The sequence below is a fragment of the Caloenas nicobarica genome, chromosome 10 (assembly GCF_036013445.1).
Source record: "Caloenas nicobarica isolate bCalNic1 chromosome 10, bCalNic1.hap1, whole genome shotgun sequence".
Classification (NCBI taxonomy): Eukaryota; Metazoa; Chordata; class Aves; order Columbiformes; family Columbidae; genus Caloenas; species Caloenas nicobarica.
The window spans coordinates 13,955,712-13,976,155 of NC_088254.1; the positions used below are offsets into that span (position 1 = coordinate 13,955,712).

Below are 20,444 nucleotides of genomic sequence, written 5' to 3' on the forward strand. Positions count from 1 at the left end.
TCCACAAATGAGTCGCTTTTGGGTAGCAAAATGATTTGCCCCTTCTTGCACTGGGAGTAGGAGTTATTTCCCTGGGAATTCTTCCATGCATCTCTACACAGCGAGGTACCTGCAGCAGGTTCCTCATGCCATGCTGCCCTACTCTTGCCTGCCATGAAGAGTATGGGAGGATTTTGTCGTGGATCTTCCACAACCAGGCAAGGCATTTCCATGGGGAAAACATTCTTTTTACCAAGGTAAGGGAAGTAACACAAAGACAATCAGTTGTAGGTCTTTGGCACCGGTGATTATCTTGTTAGGCACAGAAACAGGTGAGCACTCAAGAGAATTCCCTGTCCTCATGACTCTGCACATCTGGAGTCCTAAAGACCCCCCAAGGAGCTTATCCTGAAGTCAAGCTTCCCACCTCTCCAGGATTACAAGACCCTGCAGAATGAGTAGATGTTTGGAGAATTCTTTTCTAAATCTGGCCTATAAGCCAGTTGGTGAAACCTTTGTTCCCAGTTACTGCGCTGAAACCAATAAAGTGTTTTTTCTGGGGGGGAACTGGATTATTGTGGTATGTATATGTTACATACACTAGATGCTTGGTTTCATGCTGTTTTAGAAGCCTGTGATGACAAGCACTAGATATTGCTGAGCAGGAATATAGTGCGTCGGAGGTTATCTGTTGTGCTGTGGAATAGCTCTTCGTGGCCCTGTGTGACACACTTCTGGGAAAATCTGAACAGCTGTTCTAAGCTTCACTGACATGACCTCCAGAGATACAGGCTGTCACTCTATAGCTGGACCTTGCAAATAAACACATGCTTTGGATTCAAATCTAGTGTAGCTCCAACATACAGATGTATGTCACCTCTCAGTGAGTTATTGTGTTGCTGTTTGCTGAACTATATTCCTGGTTTGTGCTTAGAAAAACTTTTTTTTTTTTTAATTAAGAAAATTAGCATAAAGGCTGTAAAGTAATGCAGCTCAGGTCAGCAAATTCACATCTTTAAAATCTTTTCGCAGAAGTCAGATATCTTGCTTTGCGATCTTAAACGCTAGTTTCAAAGGAGTCCTGTACTCCTGAGGATCCCACTGGCTTTGTGTGGAGATGGAAGTTCTAGAGGTTTGCTGATTTGACTCTTATTCAACAAAATAACAGAATAACAGGCGCCATGCATTAATACTTAACTCTTAAGCAGTGTAAGTTTGGGGTCAAGGCTTGCAGAAGCTTAATCCAAGAATGCCAAGTTCTGAATATTTAAAAGGTTATTTTGTAATGCGATCAGGAAAGGAAACTTCCATAAAAGTGACAAACAAAAATATGAAGCAATCATCTAAATGCTTGTTGCTTTTTCTGTGATTTGTTTATAACTGTTTGTTCCTAACGGAAATGTGTTGGACAGTGGGGTACCTTGATTCCTCTAGATTTATTTCTTTTTCTTTGACAAAGTACATTAAATTCACCACAAAATTCCTACCCTGTGGTCAACATTAAAGTCATTTCCTAGAAACATATCCTTCCTTAAACTTCCTTCCAGCCATGTATGTGGTCTTTGTTATACCTATGAGCATAGTGGAACACAATGCTTAGAAACCTGGGATAGTGTTTCGTACCCTTTCAAGGAAGTTAATTTCTTCTAGATTTTCTTCACTCTCTCTGTTGGGGATGCTCCAGAATGCATTTGTATTTTAAAAGGTCTTAAGGAAGAAAACAGTAATGATGGACTGCAGCATTCAGAATATGTTTTCACTGTAGATAAAACCAGATGTTCTTAACCTAAATTATCTAGCCTGAATTAGGTAACTCTGTTTAAAGTGCCAAAAAGGCAAAGTGGCTGGCAAAAGAGGGTATTAATAGCTCATCAGAAGGTTCCTTTTAGCTAGCCCTGAGCTCATCTGAGACTCACGCCTTTCTCATGCAGTGCCCTGATAGATTGTAACCAGACCGGTGTATCTCAAGTCATGTGTCTTGCTGTGCACACACACTGTATTATGCAGAGCCCCAAATTCTGCCTTCATCATGAAGGATCTTCCTTTAGCTTTGTCCACTTCTAGTTCAGTCAGTTTTCTGGAAGTGACTCAATCCTAAAATGCTTCGTCTGTCTTCTGGAGCTTGCGGGCTGTCAGTTTAATCAGTTTCCAAGGAATGCAGAACAGCTCAAAAAGGGTTTTCATCACCACCTGTTCTGAGAAAGGGACATCCCTCCGGCAGCGTTGCACCTACCCGCCTCCTGGCTGTGCTTTTTGCTCACATGGGAAATAAGAAAAGTTGAGTCAATGACCTCTGGAATGGGTAGAGTGATACAGGTATCGAGATGAGTGTTTGGTGAGTTTGACACGATTCAGGCTTCTCTGGAGACTGCTGGAATTGCTGGGCTTTTGAGTTGCATGGAAGTATGAATAATTTTTCTGTGTATTGATTCTATATGTTTTTTGTGTTTCTTTCAACTCGTCCTGCTGAATCCACTGCTTTATAACTATATAGAGCACTTGGTGTAGGGAAAACTGTCTCAGAACTGCTTCTGCTGTGAGAGAACGGTGTGTTCAGGCAGGTATTCCTGTGCTGACATGTCATGCGATCATGTATCAGCCTAGAATCTGAAGTAGCTAATATTCTCATAGATACTCTGTGTGGTTTTTTTTAATGCACGTATACTGCTGCTACTTGCAAAGCAAAATTGTAAACATTACTTTGACTTCCTTGAAAAAATATCCTGTTTAAATTTATTAATTGCATGTTTCTTCTCTAGTTATAGAGTCAAAGACACTGCAAGGAGACAAGGGAGAGCACAGTTTCAATGGTCCTGGAACATTTCTCATAGAAAATACAACTGTTGAATTTCAGAAGAATACAGACAGGGAAATCATAAAGATCCAGGGACCTCTTGGAGCAGATTTCATTATCAAGGTGGGATGCGTGAATGTACAAATCTACTAAGATATTGCAAGTATATGCAACAGAGTAGGTGGCTGTCCATCGGGTTGTAGCAATACAACAAAATTTTATCTAGCAAATACAGAATCCTAATCAAAGTCCAGAGATAACTTATTCTAAGTATATCCAAACAAATTCAAATATTACAAGGTTAATTCTTTGCTGTGGTGGAAAGTACCACAGGATCTTTAATGGTAAAAATGGCCAGGACTTTTGTTTTAAATGTTGCAGAAAGAATAACAGCGTGGTCCTGTGCAGTGGATGGGTGTTAATCCAGCTGAAGGCTGCCACCTACTGAATCGGAGCATTGCTTCCACCAGAGCCCTGGAATCTCCCTTAGACCTTGCTAGTCCAGCTCGTGACCTCTTCTAAGTTTCCTTTCTACTCAGATCACATACTGATGGCTTGCATCATACATGCAGACATTTATATGCAAAATCAGAATTTCAGTAGTGTTTATTTTGTGTCCCAATATCACACGTGCAGTTAGACTTGCCTGAATATCAACCAGTGTGCTTAGGTCAATTATTGACTTTGCTCTTCAGAAAGTTTTAAAAATTTTGCTAATAATGAGATGAGGCAGAATACAGTTAGGAAATTTGCCAATCAAGGATTGATAATCAAATAGCCACATTAGTACCTTGATTAATTTGGAAAACAAAGGAACACACAACTTTTATTATTATTGGAAACTTAACCTCTAGAAAGTCTACAGTAACAACTAGATTTTTTTGCCTGTTGTCCTATCACTCTCTGCACTGTTATTATATACGAATTAAGTTTTGAAATGACATGAATACTGGAGTACAGTATACATATGTGTTGTAATGGAAATTTCTTCAGACCAGGTACTCTGGATCAAAAGAGAGTGTGGTTCAGTTCTTTTTCTATCAACCCATCAGTCATCAGTGGAGACAGACAGAATTCTTCCCCTGCACAGTGACATGTGGAGGAGGTAAGTAAAGGCAATTCTTCAGGAGTGTGTACAGCTGCAGGTTAAAAGCATCTGATTTGCAACCTTCGTTCTACGTTTTTATTGACTAAATGTTTGTGTTTCTTTGCACACTGGTGGTGGTTAAAAAAAATAAATGACAGCGTAGCAGGTAAGTTGGTTGCTTAAGTTAGTATAAGCATAGGGATTTTTATATATTATATTACTGAAAGTTAGGTTCTTTCATAAGGAATGATTGTTTGCCTAAGAACTTTGGCTAAGAAGTAAAGATAGGATGTTCTAAGTGGAAAATAACAATCCATAAAGAGTGTTTGGGGAAAGTAAACAAAGAAATACAATGATATTTTAAAATAAGGGTAATCAAGAGATGAAGGAAGAAGGTATTTCTGGCCGAAATAGTAGACATGAGGGAGAGATTTAGAACACTTAGTTTGAAATTAGTTACACAGAAAGTGGAATAAGTAAATAAAATTTAAAGAACAGCTTCTATCAATACCTGTGGTTGTCTGATTGTAGACACTTAGTCCTGATGGAAGTTAGAGCAGCAGGTACTGTGCTGTAGTGTGTACTCCTGGTTTAAACATTACATCTCATACAATGATTAGATGAAGTGCAGCTCAGCTCTGTTACTGCTCACCCAGCCCAGCCCACTGCTTGTCATGTCTGGTCTGCAAAAACTGTGGCTTCATGGCAGGAGGAATGTTTGACATTGTGGATCACTATTTCGGTTCAACCAGTATTACCCAGGTCACCTGAAAAACAGGCTGGGATACTGGTGTAGTGATTTTCTTGGAGAGTAAAAATATGGGTTATATGGTTATTTGGGACATGAGAAAAAAGTTAAAGATGTTTAAAGCACAAGCAGAGTCTGGGGATCTTTTGATAGGCCATCCAGTTTGGCACTTGCACCTCACTTTAATCTGAAATGCAGACAATATATGTGTATAATATGTAGTCCCACAGGAAACTACTGTATCTTATAAGATACTTGGCCTCATGAAGTGTGATTCTTACTGGAACTGTGAGTGGCGACACGTATCCTCTGGTGGTTCCATCGCATGGCATTTATGAATTTTTTCCTAACCTATCTGATGAGGGAAGAAGTGTAAAGCTTTGCAGTTATTCTTGAGGACTGCATGTAAACCCTGGGTAACTCAGGGGACACATTTACGTTCAAAGTTACTGGCTCAAATCCAGCCTTATTCCGACTCGTGTTATGGTTTGAAGGCTACAACTACATGTCAATCTCTTTGAAATTAGACAGTGTTTTCAATGCTGTACTTTGTACCTGCATGTTTATAATATGAAACTGGTACCTTTCTCAACAGGGCTTGACATTCTTGATGGCAGCCCCGAGAGAGGCCAGGAACTGAAGCAGCACAGAAACTAAGCTATTGCTTTACCTGTGAAAAGCAGTGGTGTTAGGAAGGGCATATTATAGTACTGAGGCATGCAGAGAAGCCGTATTGCAACTGCCCGGCTTTAACCTGTTATCTTAAAGTGGATTTAGTATCCAAATTGTCTGTTTGGCATCTTTTACTGGCAGTAAAAGAAAAAGTTCCTCATAACAGAGGTATGGAATCAGTGCACCACCATTACTCGCTTGGATGCTGCTTCTACAGTTAATTCTGTAATCTGGATGTGTGGGAAGGGGGAGTGTGACAGGCATCTCGGAAAGCACAGTCAGGCATGAATAAGCAAGAATGTTAATAATTGTGTTTGTCTTGTTTGCAAGTGGCACATCTTCTGGGTCCTTTCAGTACTTACAAGAAGTGGAACACACATACTTTGAGTACTGGAACTGCTTAGTTCTTCTTTATGGTTATCACTCTCATGCATGATGATGCTTTGAATCAGCCAAGAGGCACACAAGTGAAGCCATTGATATATGATACTAGCATTTTCAGTAGACACTGGAACTTGTGCTGCTAGTTTATTGACTCTATTTAGATTTTAATTCTTGTGGTTTCAAATTTTTTTTCTTTGCACATACCAGAACATCCTCCTCCTCTCCTCAGTTTAAGTCCAACTCAGCTCTTTTGAATGAGTCTTTTTTTCTTAGCCAAGAAACCAACCTAGTGGTTTATAAAACTCAGATCCCTTCATGTAACCAGTCTCAACATCAGTTTCTTTTTTTTTTTCCCCTTCAAGTAGTTACTTCAAGTTTTCTTTTGTTGGCTCTTCAACTGGGAAACTATTTCTTGGTTTTCCACAATTTAACTTAACAATGTTTTTGGATCTCATCTTCAATTCCTCTGGCTTTCTGTTTTAAGTATTTATTTTTTTTTTAGCATGCATGACTGTGTAATATAGCTCTCTAACATAAATGGTAACTCCTTCTGGAGGGCAGTTATAAAGTGTGGAACATGTAGTAGAACCATATGACCTTGTAGGGTTGCCTCTGTGACAGGTGAGCTGCTCCAGCATCAGATGAAAATATGTATGCTTTTACTCTTACACTTGGAATATTCTGAGAATAATGTGCCAGAGTCTTATCTAGTGCTAACATGGGTTAACATAATTGTATGCTGAATTGCTTTAGATGAAGGTCTGGTCCTGCATGTTCCTGTGCAGTGTTTCCTTGTTTAAAAGCAAATCAAACAAGAATAACACAGGAAATTAATTCAATTGGCAGCACATTATTTGGGGGGACGGGGGAGGTGTTTAAAACAAAGCTGCTTTTATTTATCTCCATTACCAAAATTTAACTTTGCTTCTGCATTAGGTTATCAGCTTAATTCAGCTGAATGCATGGATATTCGTCTGAAGCGTGTTGTTCCTGACCACTATTGTCATTACTATCCAGAAAATAAGAAGCCAAAGCCCAAGCTGAAGGAATGCAACATGGATCCCTGCCCTTCTAGGTTTGTATGGCAGATAAATTTAAATGTATGGTATGATCAGTTACTAAGGGCCAAGTAATTGTATTTGCTTAATTTCAATTCTTTACATCTTTAGGGTTACTTAATCTTAGTTGATCGTTGCACGTGTTAAAGGCTGATGCCTAGCACCACTGCCAGTAGATTTGTGGCACTTCAGTGTTGTAGGATAGGAGACTTTGCTTTATACAGAGATCTTGTAAATATCAATTATTCCATTCATGGGCTAATTCTACTTTGTCTTTTGCTGAGTGGCACAGCACTAGTACAAGCATTTTGTGAGGTTGAGTGTGGAGGGCAGATTGTTTGCCTGCTTTTGGATTTATTGATGCTGCCATTCAGGATTTCTCATTAGGCAGACGGTAGCTCTGGTTCTCAGTCAGTGTACCAGTTTTGCACATGGTTTAACTTGCTTTATTCATCTGCCTACTGTAAAAGTTTTGTTCTTCATTTGTACTGTGGAGTTGACACTTAATAATTAAAGTTTAGGTTTTTGTTGTTGTTTTACAATAAGAATTTAAAAAAAAATCAAAGTAAATATACTTGTGGTACAAATACCACAGAATATTATTGCCAAATTATAAAGACTGTAGTATTCATAAATTGTATTGAATTGCACTACAGTATTTCAAACTAACTTTTGGATTGTCTGGTGAGGTTTCCTGGCTGTACTAAAGAATCTTAAAATAACATCACAGTATCAAGTCCCAGAACCTCACATTAACATGCCAGCTGGCCGAGCTAGAGTTATATGCAAGAAGAAAAGGAAACACTCTCAATGGATTTCATTTCCTATAGCTAAACTGTCCATTTCCTTTCATTGCTGTTGAACATAATTGTTGATAGTGACCTCTAACAGTTATAGATGTGCTGACTTTCAAGTTTTTTTTTTTCCTCGAGAGTTGATCGCTATATGGAGTGGTAAGACTTCAGTAACGTTGAATGGCAATGGGTGCCAAATATTGCAAAGCTGGAATGGGAAAGTTAGGGAAAGAAAGGGTGTAATTAGCTTTTTCCCTGCAAATTTAGCTTATACAGACAGAAAAAGGGAACTACTACTGGATATGATACTGTATTTCTTAGTATTGGAAGTAGGGCTTCATGCCTGCTCTATGCCGGGCAGTTCAAATAAGCAGCTCTAGAAGGGACTCAAGCATGATTCAGGATCTGTGTAGGATTAATCCTGTGATGCATTTATTTCACTGCCACTCACATTCCTCAGTGATCTTTTGTTACAGATACAAGTATGTAACTATTTTCTTTTTAATAATGTAGCACAGACCTAAAAAATCACTGTTAATAAAATTCTTTGCCAAAGGCTTGCTCATTTAATTTTTTTTTTTGACTGTATGAAGTGGAGAAACTGTATGGTGAATAGATTGCTATTCCTGCAGAAGTGGTAGGATTGTACAAGTTATTGTTTGCCACAAGGGTAATGTGTAATGAATGTAAGATTCCCTCATTTCATGTTGGGAGTTGCTTACTTTAAGCATGATCACATAAAAGTATGTACTTGAGGTACAGTCTTGAGTATGAGAAATAATGACGCAATATTTATTTTGTTGACAGTGATGGATTTAAAGAAATCATGCCCTATGATCACTTCCAGCCACTTCCTCGGTATGTATAATCGATATAGCGTATGTGTCAGCATCAGCATGATTTTCACTGCAAATATACTATTCGAGTACTAAGATCATGGAACACCTTCTGATTGTTTTGCTGTATAGGAGAGCAAGTTTATAACGATCCTGTACACATTTTGGAAGCTTGTGATCTATTTCAGTGTGCTGTGGGTGATCAGTTTAACAGTAAGAGGTTAATACGCTGTTCTTGAACATATCAATGTAGAAGACTTCAGCATAAAGAGTTGTCCCCCTGAGCCTTCTCCTGCTGCAGCGCTGAGAAAAGCATCTCCTTTAAAATGCATGTATGATTTCTTTTTTGGAAGGTTTTTATTTTGAAGATGGAAGCAATTAATATATTCTTTTATAGAACAGGTCTCAATATGTTACAGGATTCTAGAGATTATTTTTCCCTTGAGAGGTCTCATTCTTTTGCTTTTCTTCAGACCTACACTCTATTTATTGACATCAAGACTGACATGTCACTTTACAGATACTGACTTGTCTGAATATCTATTGCCTAAAATCATCAGAGCACAGTTTATTTTATTTTATTTTACCTTAATTAATCACGAGAATGTAAAACTTCTCTGGAAGGTTTAGATGTTTTGTAAAGAATGTTAGGACTAAAAAGCATTGGGCCGGGTTATGTTAATGTAAAGAATTATAGTTGATGGAGTTAGATGCATATTTATCCGAGTCGAACCTCTGCTTTGTTATGTCATGAAATGAATGATGTGTATTATTCTAAAGAAGTAAAGATATTAAGTAATAAGAATGAAATCATAGACTTGCGCGGCTCAGTGGAGCTGCTGATTACAGCTGATATAAATGTCATAGTTTATTTCTGTAGCAATTACATTTGTTGTGGATCTGCTATCCTGTGATCTACTTTGGCTTTCATATGTAGATTGAGATGATTTTTTTTTCCTCTACAACTTTATCCTGTAAAGTTCCATAATTATATTCTGTGTTTCTCTCCTTCCTCTTCTTCTGCCAATTCCTTTGTACTTCAGATCTCTTCTGGAACTCAGCACAATTTATTTACATGAGTATTTAATCTTCTGAACTGCTCAGGGCTTGGACACCAGTTGGAAGAGAAATTTAATCCCTCTTTCTGTGCTTTACTGTGCTCAGCACATTTGCATGACACTGTGGTGAGATAGATTATGTCTGTGATAAAGCTCTGGGCAGGTTCTCTAATTTCAAACACTGAGAACTGCAGACCAAGGCCCACCTTACTTTGGCACTTCGGTGTGTCCTGTCAGTTGGTATCATAGTCTTCCTGCGTGATGCTCAGGAGCAAGAACTGTAAGACAGCTCACGGCCAAGCCGGGCTCAGAGCTGGTGCCAGCAGGAAGGAAACGGGCTGTGTTTCACTGGGATGGTGCATAAAGTTACACAACAGAGGTGTAAAAGCACCTTTTCTTGCTGGAATTTCTGGGAAAAAACCCGGCAGCTGAAACAGCCAGTTTGCGTACCTGCGTCACGAGGTGCATCTGGTCCAGCGCGGATGCAAGTCTTGCTTCAGTGCAGCAGGATGTATTTTCCATCTGCTGTTGCCTGTCAAGTAACTGCAACGCATTTGTCTGCACCAGTTCTGCTGGGGCTTCTTCACCTTTTCTTTGTGCTTTTCTTTTCTCACTTGTTTCTTACATGTTAACCTGAGATTGTTCTTGCAAAGCAGGCAGAAGAACAAAGTGCTGAAGATACGCTTGAGCAAAGCTGTCTGGGCTCCTTCACCTTGAGCAGCAGTCGTACATCACACCCACATGAGACGAGGGCCATGTGGAGGGCTCCTTTGCAGTCCTGTGGCCTTTACCACCACTTTCCCACTCGCACGAGGAAGTTGTGGGAAAGTCGTGGTGCACACCGCAAGATCTTGAAAGAGTTCTCCTGTGGCCAGAGTTGTAAATGCCCCACTGAAATATTTTTACAGATGGAGAATTCTTTTGAAATAAATAGAAAAATTTCCCAGGATGAAAATTTTCTTTTAAAGCTTTTGGAATGCCTCCATTTATTTCAGACTTGTTGGACTGTTGAGGATCCCTTGACAGCTGTGGGTTCTGGAAAGTATCTCCTTGACTGCTTGCCCAGGACCCCCCTTTTCCCCAGTAGCCATGGACCTCACTCCATCTTGAAAATGCTTATGGGAGTATGGGATCTGGAGTGTGTTCGAAACTGATGAGATAAAGAAAAACAACTATAAAACTTTATGCTATAAACACTTGTGAGGCTAATATTACATGCAGCACAGTGAGCCTTATATATATAAATCCATGAGCTGCTAATTCATTGAACAGTTAATTGCTCTTTAGTTCCTGAATTTTTTTAAAGCAAATATGTTAATGCTAGCCATTCATTTAAGTCAAAGAAAAGTGTAACTGTTGTTCTTCAAATGTATTTTATACTTGTGATATGATATCAGTATCTGGGCATACAGCTTTCCTCTGAATGCTTTTGGGTATGTACTCTATGGTTAATGTTCCGTGGCTTGCCGTATGTTTCATACTCATTCTTCTATTGAGCTTAAGCATGATGAATATGTTTTTGTAGGCAATTTAATGAATTGCTTAAAATAGGAAGTGTCCTTGATTTACCTGCTGTATCATAGAAAGTGGGGAGTAATTACTGAAATTTACCTTCAATTTGTAGGCTTTTGCTTCATTTACTGAGATTGACTTCTTTTGTGATGGCTAAATTACTCTTGATGAATTGATTTTGGTGAGATTATTGTAGTATTTGCTGAGTCCATTGTTTATAATAGATATATTTGTGTTGATGATCCTTTCTGAGCCCCCGCAGTTGCAATAGGAATAAGTTTTAAACTAACAAGACATTGATGAACCATAAAATGCGCTGCTGAACTCAATTGTTTCCCAGGGCTTAGCTTTGATTTGGGTGGTAGAAAGCAAGCAAAAGGTAGGAGGTGAAGGGTGAGGAAAAATGGCATGAGGGTCAATGGAACCTGTAGACAAATGTTATGACAGAAGCTTGTTATCTCTAAACATGACAGGAGGACATTATTGAAGTTAGTTTTTGTTGAGAAGGAATCGCTTACATGTACATTCATGCTAAGACCAAGTGAGAAATGAAACAGAGTTTGTAACCTCAAAACCTCCGTGTAATTGTCACTTCAGATGACGCAACAATTTCCATTTGTATTGTAGCTGGTCCAAGATCATGGATAGATGGCCATTTTGAAGACATTGCCTCCCAACAGGTTGTTCATCATCCCTCTGGATGCAACTACCCCACAGCTCTGCTGGCTGCCAGGGCTGTGCGAGTTTTCCTCAACCTATGCATCCCCTGCTTTGGGGGCTTAGGTTAGCCGAAGCAGCTGGACTGGATAAGGAGCTGCCTTTTGCTTGAAGCAAGTCAGAAAGTGCGAATACAAACTAATTCAACAGCATTTTAATGCGGGTGGAAAACTCTTGCAGAACTGCAGTGATAACCAGCCAAATGGTACCTGTCACAATTTAATTTGTTCACAGTCCTTATGGATGAAGAGAGTCTGAAATGAAATGAAATGGCTGGGTTTACCCAAAACAAGTATTAGAGCTCCCATAAAAATTGTTTCATGAACAGTTTGGTTTTTAAGGGTAGTTTGCAGGATGTGGGCATTGATGAGCAATGGTGGGTACTAACCCCCTCAGTCAGCACAGCCAGAGCTGTCTTTGTCTTTGGACTTCACATAATCTCAAGTACACGTGCTTCTTGGTCTCTGACAATGGTGGTAAAAGTATATGTAACCATATAAATTAACTGTGAAAAAAAATATTCTATTCAGGTGATTTAGACTGTTTGGAAGTAAAATCACTCCAGTAATTGAACTCAGTATATTAGGGTCTTTAAGTCATGTACGAGAATAAGATTTTTCAGGTATTTGGGGAAATGTATTTAAATTTATAGTTCTATTTTTCATTTTATGAATGAAATAAAGCCTGGAATAATGCAAGGTAGCTCTGTAATTCAATGTATTTACATTCAGAGCGTGATAAGAATCCACTGACCAAACTATCAGTGGGTTTTAATGACACTAAGTTTGGAAACAGTATTTTACAGTTTTAACAGAGGTTAGTGGAATAAAAAATAGCCTTATTTTTAATATATGTGAGTTCTTTTTCCAGGTGGGAAAATAACCCTTGGACTGCATGTTCAGTTTCCTGTGGAGGTGGCATTCAGAGGAGAAGTTTTGTGTGTGTAGAGGAGACAATTCATGGAGAGATACTGCAAGTGGAAGAGTGGAAATGCATGTACGCCCCTAAGCCCAAAGTCATTCAAACCTGCAATCTCTTTGATTGTCCTAAATGGGTGGCAATGGAATGGTCTCAAGTAAGTTTGAAAAGTAGTTCAGACCTTTATTCCTGTTTCCTAAAGAAAACCTCTAGTCTTGTGTTACCGTGTATTTATGAGCACAGGGCTATTAAAAAATATAGCCCTGCAGGCGTAATTCATAGTACTTACTAGCAGAAGTTTGCGCAAAATGATTTTGCCTGATAATCAAAATGTTAACATGTCTTTGTGGAGAAAAATGCATATAGAATTATTTATGCCTGCTGAATTCCTCCTTTACATGGAGGAGAAATTAGAGCCAGAGGTCAGGCCCCTTTGCAATTAGGTCGTTTGTCTCTCAGTTCTTGAAAAATGTAATATTCCACTGCATATAATAGCTAAAGGCATGTCTGTCTAGGGGCTGACATGTCTGCAAGTCTGATTTTTCCAGCATTCTTACCTTTCATTATAGGAACGAGAACATGAAGCCAACTTATCTTGGCTGTAGTTATCTGATAGAGTCAGATAGCTCAGCACTTCTATCATTCCTTAGTTCATCCAAATGACATCACTGATATATAGTAAAGAAACTATTCTTGCAGCACGTCTGACCCAGCTGTAACTGCAAATGACCACTGAGAGCACATTCTCAGTACAGAGCCACCTCTGTTTCAGACTGTTGCCAATCAGATAAGCTTAACAGAACCCCGAGAAATCACTTCTTTTCCCAAAACTTAGACATTTTTTCCAGCATTGACCTTTTCTTTATTCACCTAGCAATGCAGGGAAAAATTCATACGTCTCTGATACCTGACTGATTGTGGAAAAACTTTAGTAAACAAATCACTGGTACTTCTAACCTGCTTTTTAACAGTATTTGTAAATATAATAAAAAAGGAAGAGCGTGAGATGATTGTTTTGTGTCCTGCAGTGCACAGTGACCTGTGGCCGAGGCTTGCGCTACCGAGTGGTGCTGTGTATTGACCACCGCGGGCAACACGTTGGTGGCTGTAATCCACAACTGAAACTACACATAAAAGAAGAGTGCATCGTGCCAATACCATGTTACAAGCCAAAAGGTAACTGGAATTTTGTCCGAGTCTGTTACTATTTTACATTTTTGTTAGGAGAATTAAAAGCCCCTGGTAACCTTTTTCAGAAATGCCAGAAGCTGGAATTTACTAGGACTTATTTCAGTCTTGGCAGAACCAAGCATTTTAATTATTGGTGCTAGGAAATGTGCCCTGCTGATATTTTTTGCTGATAATGTGGCCAGACTGTCATGAGGTGAACATACTAACTAAATCTATACAGCCTTGTCAAATTGAGAAAACCAGAATTAATGAGTTCAACATGTGGTGGATGAGTTGTTCAATAATACTTGAAATGGGAATGATAGACCATATATATCACCTGGGATCTTGTTCATTTGCATCTCATTAAATGTGTCAACATTCTCAGTGGGCCTCATCAGTTCATGGTTATAATCAAACTGGTTCCTGTGCCTCTCCTCCAATCCTGCACATTTACATGATTGTTACAGATCTTTTAAATTGACAAATGTTCTCTAAAAGAGTTGCTAAGGTTTAAAACAGTAGGTGGGAAAGTAAAAAGAAAAAACAAAGGTGAGAGGGGAAACTTGTGTCTCTTGTCGCTTGCTCATTTCTGTCCCTCTGGGCGCAGAAAATTTTAGTGGGTGCTACTCCCATTCTCTCAGTTTTTGTTTGAAAGGCTGTATTTCAGACCTTCGCAACTTACCAGAAAGATTTACATAGAAACACTGAAACCTCTTGGTAGACAAACCTGTGTTTCTCTTCAGGGTGTTTTCAGACCCTAGAGAATTCTTTAGGCAGAAAACTCTTCAGGGATAAACCGTGAAGTAGAAACTAGCACTGAGATTTTAAGAACCTTCTTTGGGGCTTTTACTTAAATTTGGAGGCTCAGATCCTCAACTGGTGTACAGTTCTTTGAGGAAATGAATCACAGAAGTGTAGGATGTATAGACAGACAAAAGAAACTAGTGTTGTGGGGTTTTGGTGGGGTGTTTTTTTTTTTTTTTTTAAATTAAATTCTAATTTTGGGAAATCTGGCTAATGCACGAAACAAAACACAATAACCAAAAAACCCAAACCTCAATATTTTCTGTGAAAATTTTCTAATGAAGCTAGTCGATCTGGAGAGCAATGTGTACATTTGCTATGCTCTGGCTTCTTTTTCAGCTATAAACTTAAATAATGATGATAGTCCATTACACTGAGATATAAGCTACAATCTACTAGAAACTGCCTGCATTTGGGGAAGATGTGGGAAGTAAAAGATTAATCAGGAATGGAAATTAAACAGGATTGGAAATAGGATTACTGGTACCCTCTAAGTAAAAAGGGGTATCAGAATGGAGCCCAAATGTCATGAAGAAATTTTCTAGCAAATTGTGTTTTATTATCCAGTATATCTTTATTCAAAAGCATTAGATCAATAGGCAATGTAAAGGGCTAAGGTGTATAATGCTAACATTTACATATTGCTTTGATTTTGGAGGAATTACTGAATATTTTTTTTTCCCTATCAGAAAAAAATCCCGTGGAAGCAAAATTGCCATGGTTTAAACAGGCACATGAAATGGAAGAGACAAGAACAGTCTCGGAAGAGCCAACGTAAGTACATTGTCTTTTATAGTGAAGAAGTATTTTCGGCATATTTCGCAGATCCTCTGGAATGATGTTGCTATGCAGTTTGCTTTGACAGTTGGCCCTCCCTGGGAGATGGGTTGTGTTGTGAGCTGTTCCTAATTTTACGTCTCAAGAGCTTTGCTTCTGGAGCTCCTGTTCTGGATGACACAGAGCTACTCTATTATAATGTCCCTGTATCATTCAAGCAACTCAAAGGGATCTTAATTTGGCCTAATTAAGCCCTGATTAATGCATGTGGAAACATTTCAGCAGATGTAAATTGAGTAAATTCAGTTTTATCCCAGTCTTTGCTGTTACCTCAGGAATGTAGTGGTTATATTAAAAATTAAGAGGTACTTTGTAGGGTTGCCAGGATTTCCTTGGGGGGTGAGACCAACATATAAAGAAAGTGAGAAAAACCTGCTGATCTCTGAGCTTAGCTGAATCTATGGGGAAAAGTTGTGACATTTTACACGTGTGCATGTGAAATAACATCTGGATTTTGCGAGTCCCCTTGAAAGCTGATGGGGGGTAGCCTCACAACATTTAAGTCCTGGGGATGAAAGTATAAGTCGAATCCAGCTGCACTTGTTCCTGTCCCTTTTATGTCAGGGCATCTACACAATTGCTTGTATTCCCTGTGTATGTTTCATGTATGTGTTTAATATATTCAATGTATAGTATGTAACTTTCTAGAAAGTACTAACTTTCTGTAAGTTTTTCATGAGAGATTTTGAACATTATTCTGTTGTGCTTAGCCGAATTCTGCACTAATTTGTAGCAATGTTAGTTTAAAATAATTTAGATGAGTTTACTGAAGTTACTTTGGATTTATGTTGCTCTGAGAGCGGAGTACGCCCCATAACTTCTTTTCTTCCTCCATCTAGCTATTCCTGATTTTTGGCACACATGCACCAACAGGTGTGATCATGAGTAATAAAATCTTTACACCTGCACTGACTCACAGAAGAAAACCCTTGCCAAACAGGTGTTTGCATAGTTATGGTGACTGTACTTTTAACTTTTCACTGCTCCAGCCTCTCAAGTCAAGTGTCAACCTACTGTGAGCAGTTATTTCACTCTCCAAATTGGTGGCCCTGGATTGAGGCAGGGTAGTAGCAAAGATATAAAAATAAAGTGTGGTTGTCAAAGGGGGTGATGCAATCAAATGTGCATGTTGAATGTAAGCATATCAGAATGAAGGTATATGGGGCCTCCTCTAAAGATGTTTCAGCATGACACTATAAAGAAAATGATCTCTAGCAACACAATATCATGTTGTGGCCACTGTGAGCTGATGCGGTCTGTAGGTTTTTAGGATTCTTCAGCAGCAGACTGACAAAACGAGCAGGGAGGACTGGCAGAAACTCAGCATGCTAGTTCAGAGTATATTTAGACTACAATAGAGCTGAGCCAGAAACTTTGTAATGGATTCCCTTATACCTTGTCCTTACAAAGCAAGCAGTTATTCATGTCTCCCTAGACGTGACCAATGTATTCCGCTGCAGTCTCACAGTGTGCATGCAGCCCTGGGTTTGCGTTCTCAGTGCATGTCCTGTCACAGCTGTGCCGCTTTTTGGATCTCTTTTTCTTCTTCACTTACTCTGGAGACCTAGATGTTCTTCATCTTTCGTGGTCCTAATCCTGTCCTGGGATTCCTTCCTTCACATTTTCCAGAAGCATCTTCTACTAAGTCTAAAAGGTTTCTCCAGCCACTTCTTGCTGCTGACTCTTCTCTGCCATCCTCTTTACAGAGATGCTGTGTTTCCTAGTCTGGGTGTTCTGGGCTCTTCAGGGACCCAGCTGTAATGTTGCAGCCAAATTCCCCTTTAATTTCTTTTAACTTGTCTTCTGCTGTCACCTGCTCTTACAGTATTCTTCTAAAGAAGGCAGTAGGTAAGAAGAAATGAGAAATAACTGATCTCTGACTTCATCCCTTTTTGCAGATTGCCTGTTGGTCATGTGAATAGTGGTCTGGAGATAGCAATTTCTCACTAGATGCTTTAAATCTCATGCCCTAACTGCTCCTGTGTTTTAGCTGGAGTGAGGCTTTTGGGTCAGGGTTTAGGATTAAAAAAACCCCTGTAACAATAGGTTGTTACTTCTTCCAGAGTAAATTATAACAAGATTTCACTCTGGTTTAGATCTATTTAATTTTTTTTTTTTTCTGTAATTTACACTCTGCACAGTGATAATCCATAGCCCACCTCTGCCTGGCAGGAGGCTCATGATTTCCTTGGTAAAATGCCGTAACTTCTAATTTTAGTTATTCTCTTGTCATCCAAACTTAAACCACAATATGAAGTCTCAACTTCTAGTCCATCCTTTCACTAAAACTGTCTATGCGTTTGTGTGATATTTTAGTTGATAACGAATAAGAGAATAATGGCAGCTGTGTTTTAGAACCCACAAGTGATGGATATGCCAAAAGTAGCTTGTGAAAGATAAATACTTTGCTGCTGTGGTCTACCACGGCTGGTGTCCTGAATTTGCATAGAGGAGGAACGTTCAAAAGCTTCTTTTTTTGTGCTATTAGCAAAATAAAAAATGACTGCCCTTAAAGTGAGGCCAAGAAAAATGTAGGTCTGACCTTTTCAGTTTTTAGTTGTGGAATGTGATGACAGTTGAAACCAATCATTATTTTAAATGTTCTTCCCTCGAGCCTTCTTAGTTACAGTGGGATTCACAGAGAAACTCTAGCAAGGTTTTTGCATCGTTTTTATTAATTGTAAGTTAAAGAAATAGACACCTCAACTTCCTTTCCCTGTCATGGCTTAGGACAAAACAAAAATGCTTTCAAAAGCTGATATATTTTTTTCAGCAACCTGAGCTAAAAGTAACCAGTGGCTTTGTGACGTTGCACTTGCTGAATGTGAAATGTGTCTGTCATAAAGGTTGCTGCTCATTGCATTTGAGTCATTTTCACAGAAATGTCCCCATCGTGTCTTTGGTGACAGAGTTACACAATTTTCACAGTTGCTTCCCTGAAAATGGGCTGGCGATTTTGTCCAACACATTACACTAGAGATTGATAAAACCTGGCAGCGCAGCTCTGCTTGAAGCAGGCAAGAGTGGTGCTCCAGGGAGGGTAGGCTGCCGTTGTCGTGGAAGTTCTGCTCCAGTAAGCAGCCAACATTTTAGATGCTTCTGCAAAGTTTTATCCAAGCCCCTTGGCGCTGTAGGGTTGGAATGGAAATATCACAAGAGCAGCCTTTTTTTTCAGGATTTAGGCATTTCCTGTCTTAACTGAAAGCAAGAACTGCAGACATGAGGAAAATAATAAAAAAGAATATTAGGAGACAGCAAGTTTTCCAAGTCTTTGGACAGCTGCAGGAGGCTGCGCTGAGCTAAGTTTTCAGTTCAGAGATGATTTGGTTGGATTGGGCTGTTCTGTCCCAGTTTTATCATCTGCAGTTTAGGTCACTGCTTCATTTTCCAGGTCATCCTACCCTGGCTTTTTCAGAGTGTGCCAGGTGAACGCACCTTTCCATTAGCGATAAACTGGTAACACTGCAGCATGGACATACTTTCCACTGCATATAAGTGTGTACATCATTTACACCTGTGCAAATGATTATAGGAGCATTTGATTTCTACATTGCACTGGGAAGAATGACTGTACAAAAAGGCTGATTGTGAAAAGTCGTGCCTGCTCAGATTTGCATTTTTCCATTCTTTTCCTTTTTTTAATCAGAAGAGGAGTCTCATCTACAAACTTAAAGGTCTCAGAAAATTTTCAGTTACCACCATCCTATCCATTCCATTATAAAGTCCTGATGCTCTGCAAGGCATCATAATACAAGCGCTTTTATGCTTCTGAATCCTGACCTGAGACCACTCTGAGTGTGTGCCCATCAAGGGCAAAGTGAATTTGCTTCAGGGAAGTACTGTGTCTAAAGCATCACCAGGTGTGTGATGTGAATGTCGCCGATGGAGTTTGCTTTAATGATCTGTCACAGGCTGTTTGCGCATATGTTAAATAAAGAATAAAAATTAAAAAATCATCTGTGTGAACTCAAACTTCAGATACGATGCCAACCTCTGGAGCTTTCTCACTGTCTGGTCAGTTCCCTGCTCTAATTTTGTATTAGCAATCTCCATTGGCTTCTATTGAAGGTAATTAAAGGGTGACTTTAACATGGTCATCCTTTGAAAAGTACTATAATTTAGGATTTTAATAGCTAATTGGTCATGTGACTAGTTTAGCAAATGCCAAGGTAGAATAAAAAGTATTTTGAGTCATTTTTTTCATCTTGCACTTCACTGAAAAATACCAGACACCAATATTCAACAGGAAAACCTCAATTATAATATAGACTTGCTATAAGTCAAAGAAAAAATGCTTAGAATTTTCTGAGTTTCTTTAGAAATTGATTGGTTGCTGAATGAAAGGATTGCTGTTGTTCAAAATTTCCTTTATACAGAATTTCAGAAGAATGCATTATACATTATTTTTGGAATGTTTTAATGCACTCAACTAACAGTACACAAAGCTAACACTAATTTCTGATATGCTGCTGTCATATTTTTACCATAAAAAGTTATTTACTTTCAGACTGTAAACTGTTAGGTGTGGTCAGACCACCAACCAACTCTTTTCAACTATAAATGTCCATCAATTTTACGTTTTCCAATTAGGTACATAACTACGAATGGACTTACACTTTTTTTCACTCAGAAGGAGAGGAAAGGCATAATTTTGTTAAGCCTATGCACAATGGCCTTGGTCCAATAAAGCACTTAAACACAAGTTTAACTCTGAACACATTATAGTCCTGTTGACTTCAAAGGACTGCTAATATGCCTAAAGCGAGGCACATGCTGAAGCATTTTGTTGGAGGAGAGCGATTTTGCCATGGCCGCCCTGGGGAGCTGGCATGGCTGTCTTCGAAAAGACTGTGAGATCTGATGTTTCAGGGTTAAACTGCTTTTATCTGCTGGGGTAAGTGAAAGCCTGCCTTTGCAGTTCCTCCAGCTTCTGTTCAGTTAGAATTTGTTATCAACAGCATCTGGGCATTGACCCCTGCCAGCTGTGCTGTTGGACTGGATGGGCTATCGGGTTGCACCAGGATGGCATTTACGCAGATTTTATCCTTGTAGGACACAAACATCCACCATTTT

The 20,444-nt window shown here is 39.1% G+C and overlaps 1 protein-coding gene across 3 annotated transcripts in view; it reads left to right on the plus strand.

Annotated features, from left to right (window-relative positions):
- ADAMTSL3 (ADAMTS like 3) overlaps positions 1-20,444 on the plus strand; it is a 182,312-nt gene that overhangs the window by 117,050 nt on the left and 44,818 nt on the right. For 2 of the 3 annotated variants that reach the window (XM_065641638.1, XM_065641639.1), the window contains exons 9-15: positions 2,739-2,896; positions 3,767-3,878; positions 6,601-6,739; positions 8,324-8,374; positions 12,510-12,714; positions 13,586-13,733; positions 15,224-15,308. In XM_065641638.1, coding sequence (XP_065497710.1) covers positions 2,739-2,896; positions 3,767-3,878; positions 6,601-6,739; positions 8,324-8,374; positions 12,510-12,714; positions 13,586-13,733; positions 15,224-15,308 — 898 coding nt within the window. The remainder of the gene's footprint in view (positions 1-2,738; positions 2,897-3,766; positions 3,879-6,600; positions 6,740-8,323; positions 8,375-12,509; positions 12,715-13,585; positions 13,734-15,223; positions 15,309-20,444) is intronic. The other variant, XM_065641640.1, reaches the window with a different exon arrangement.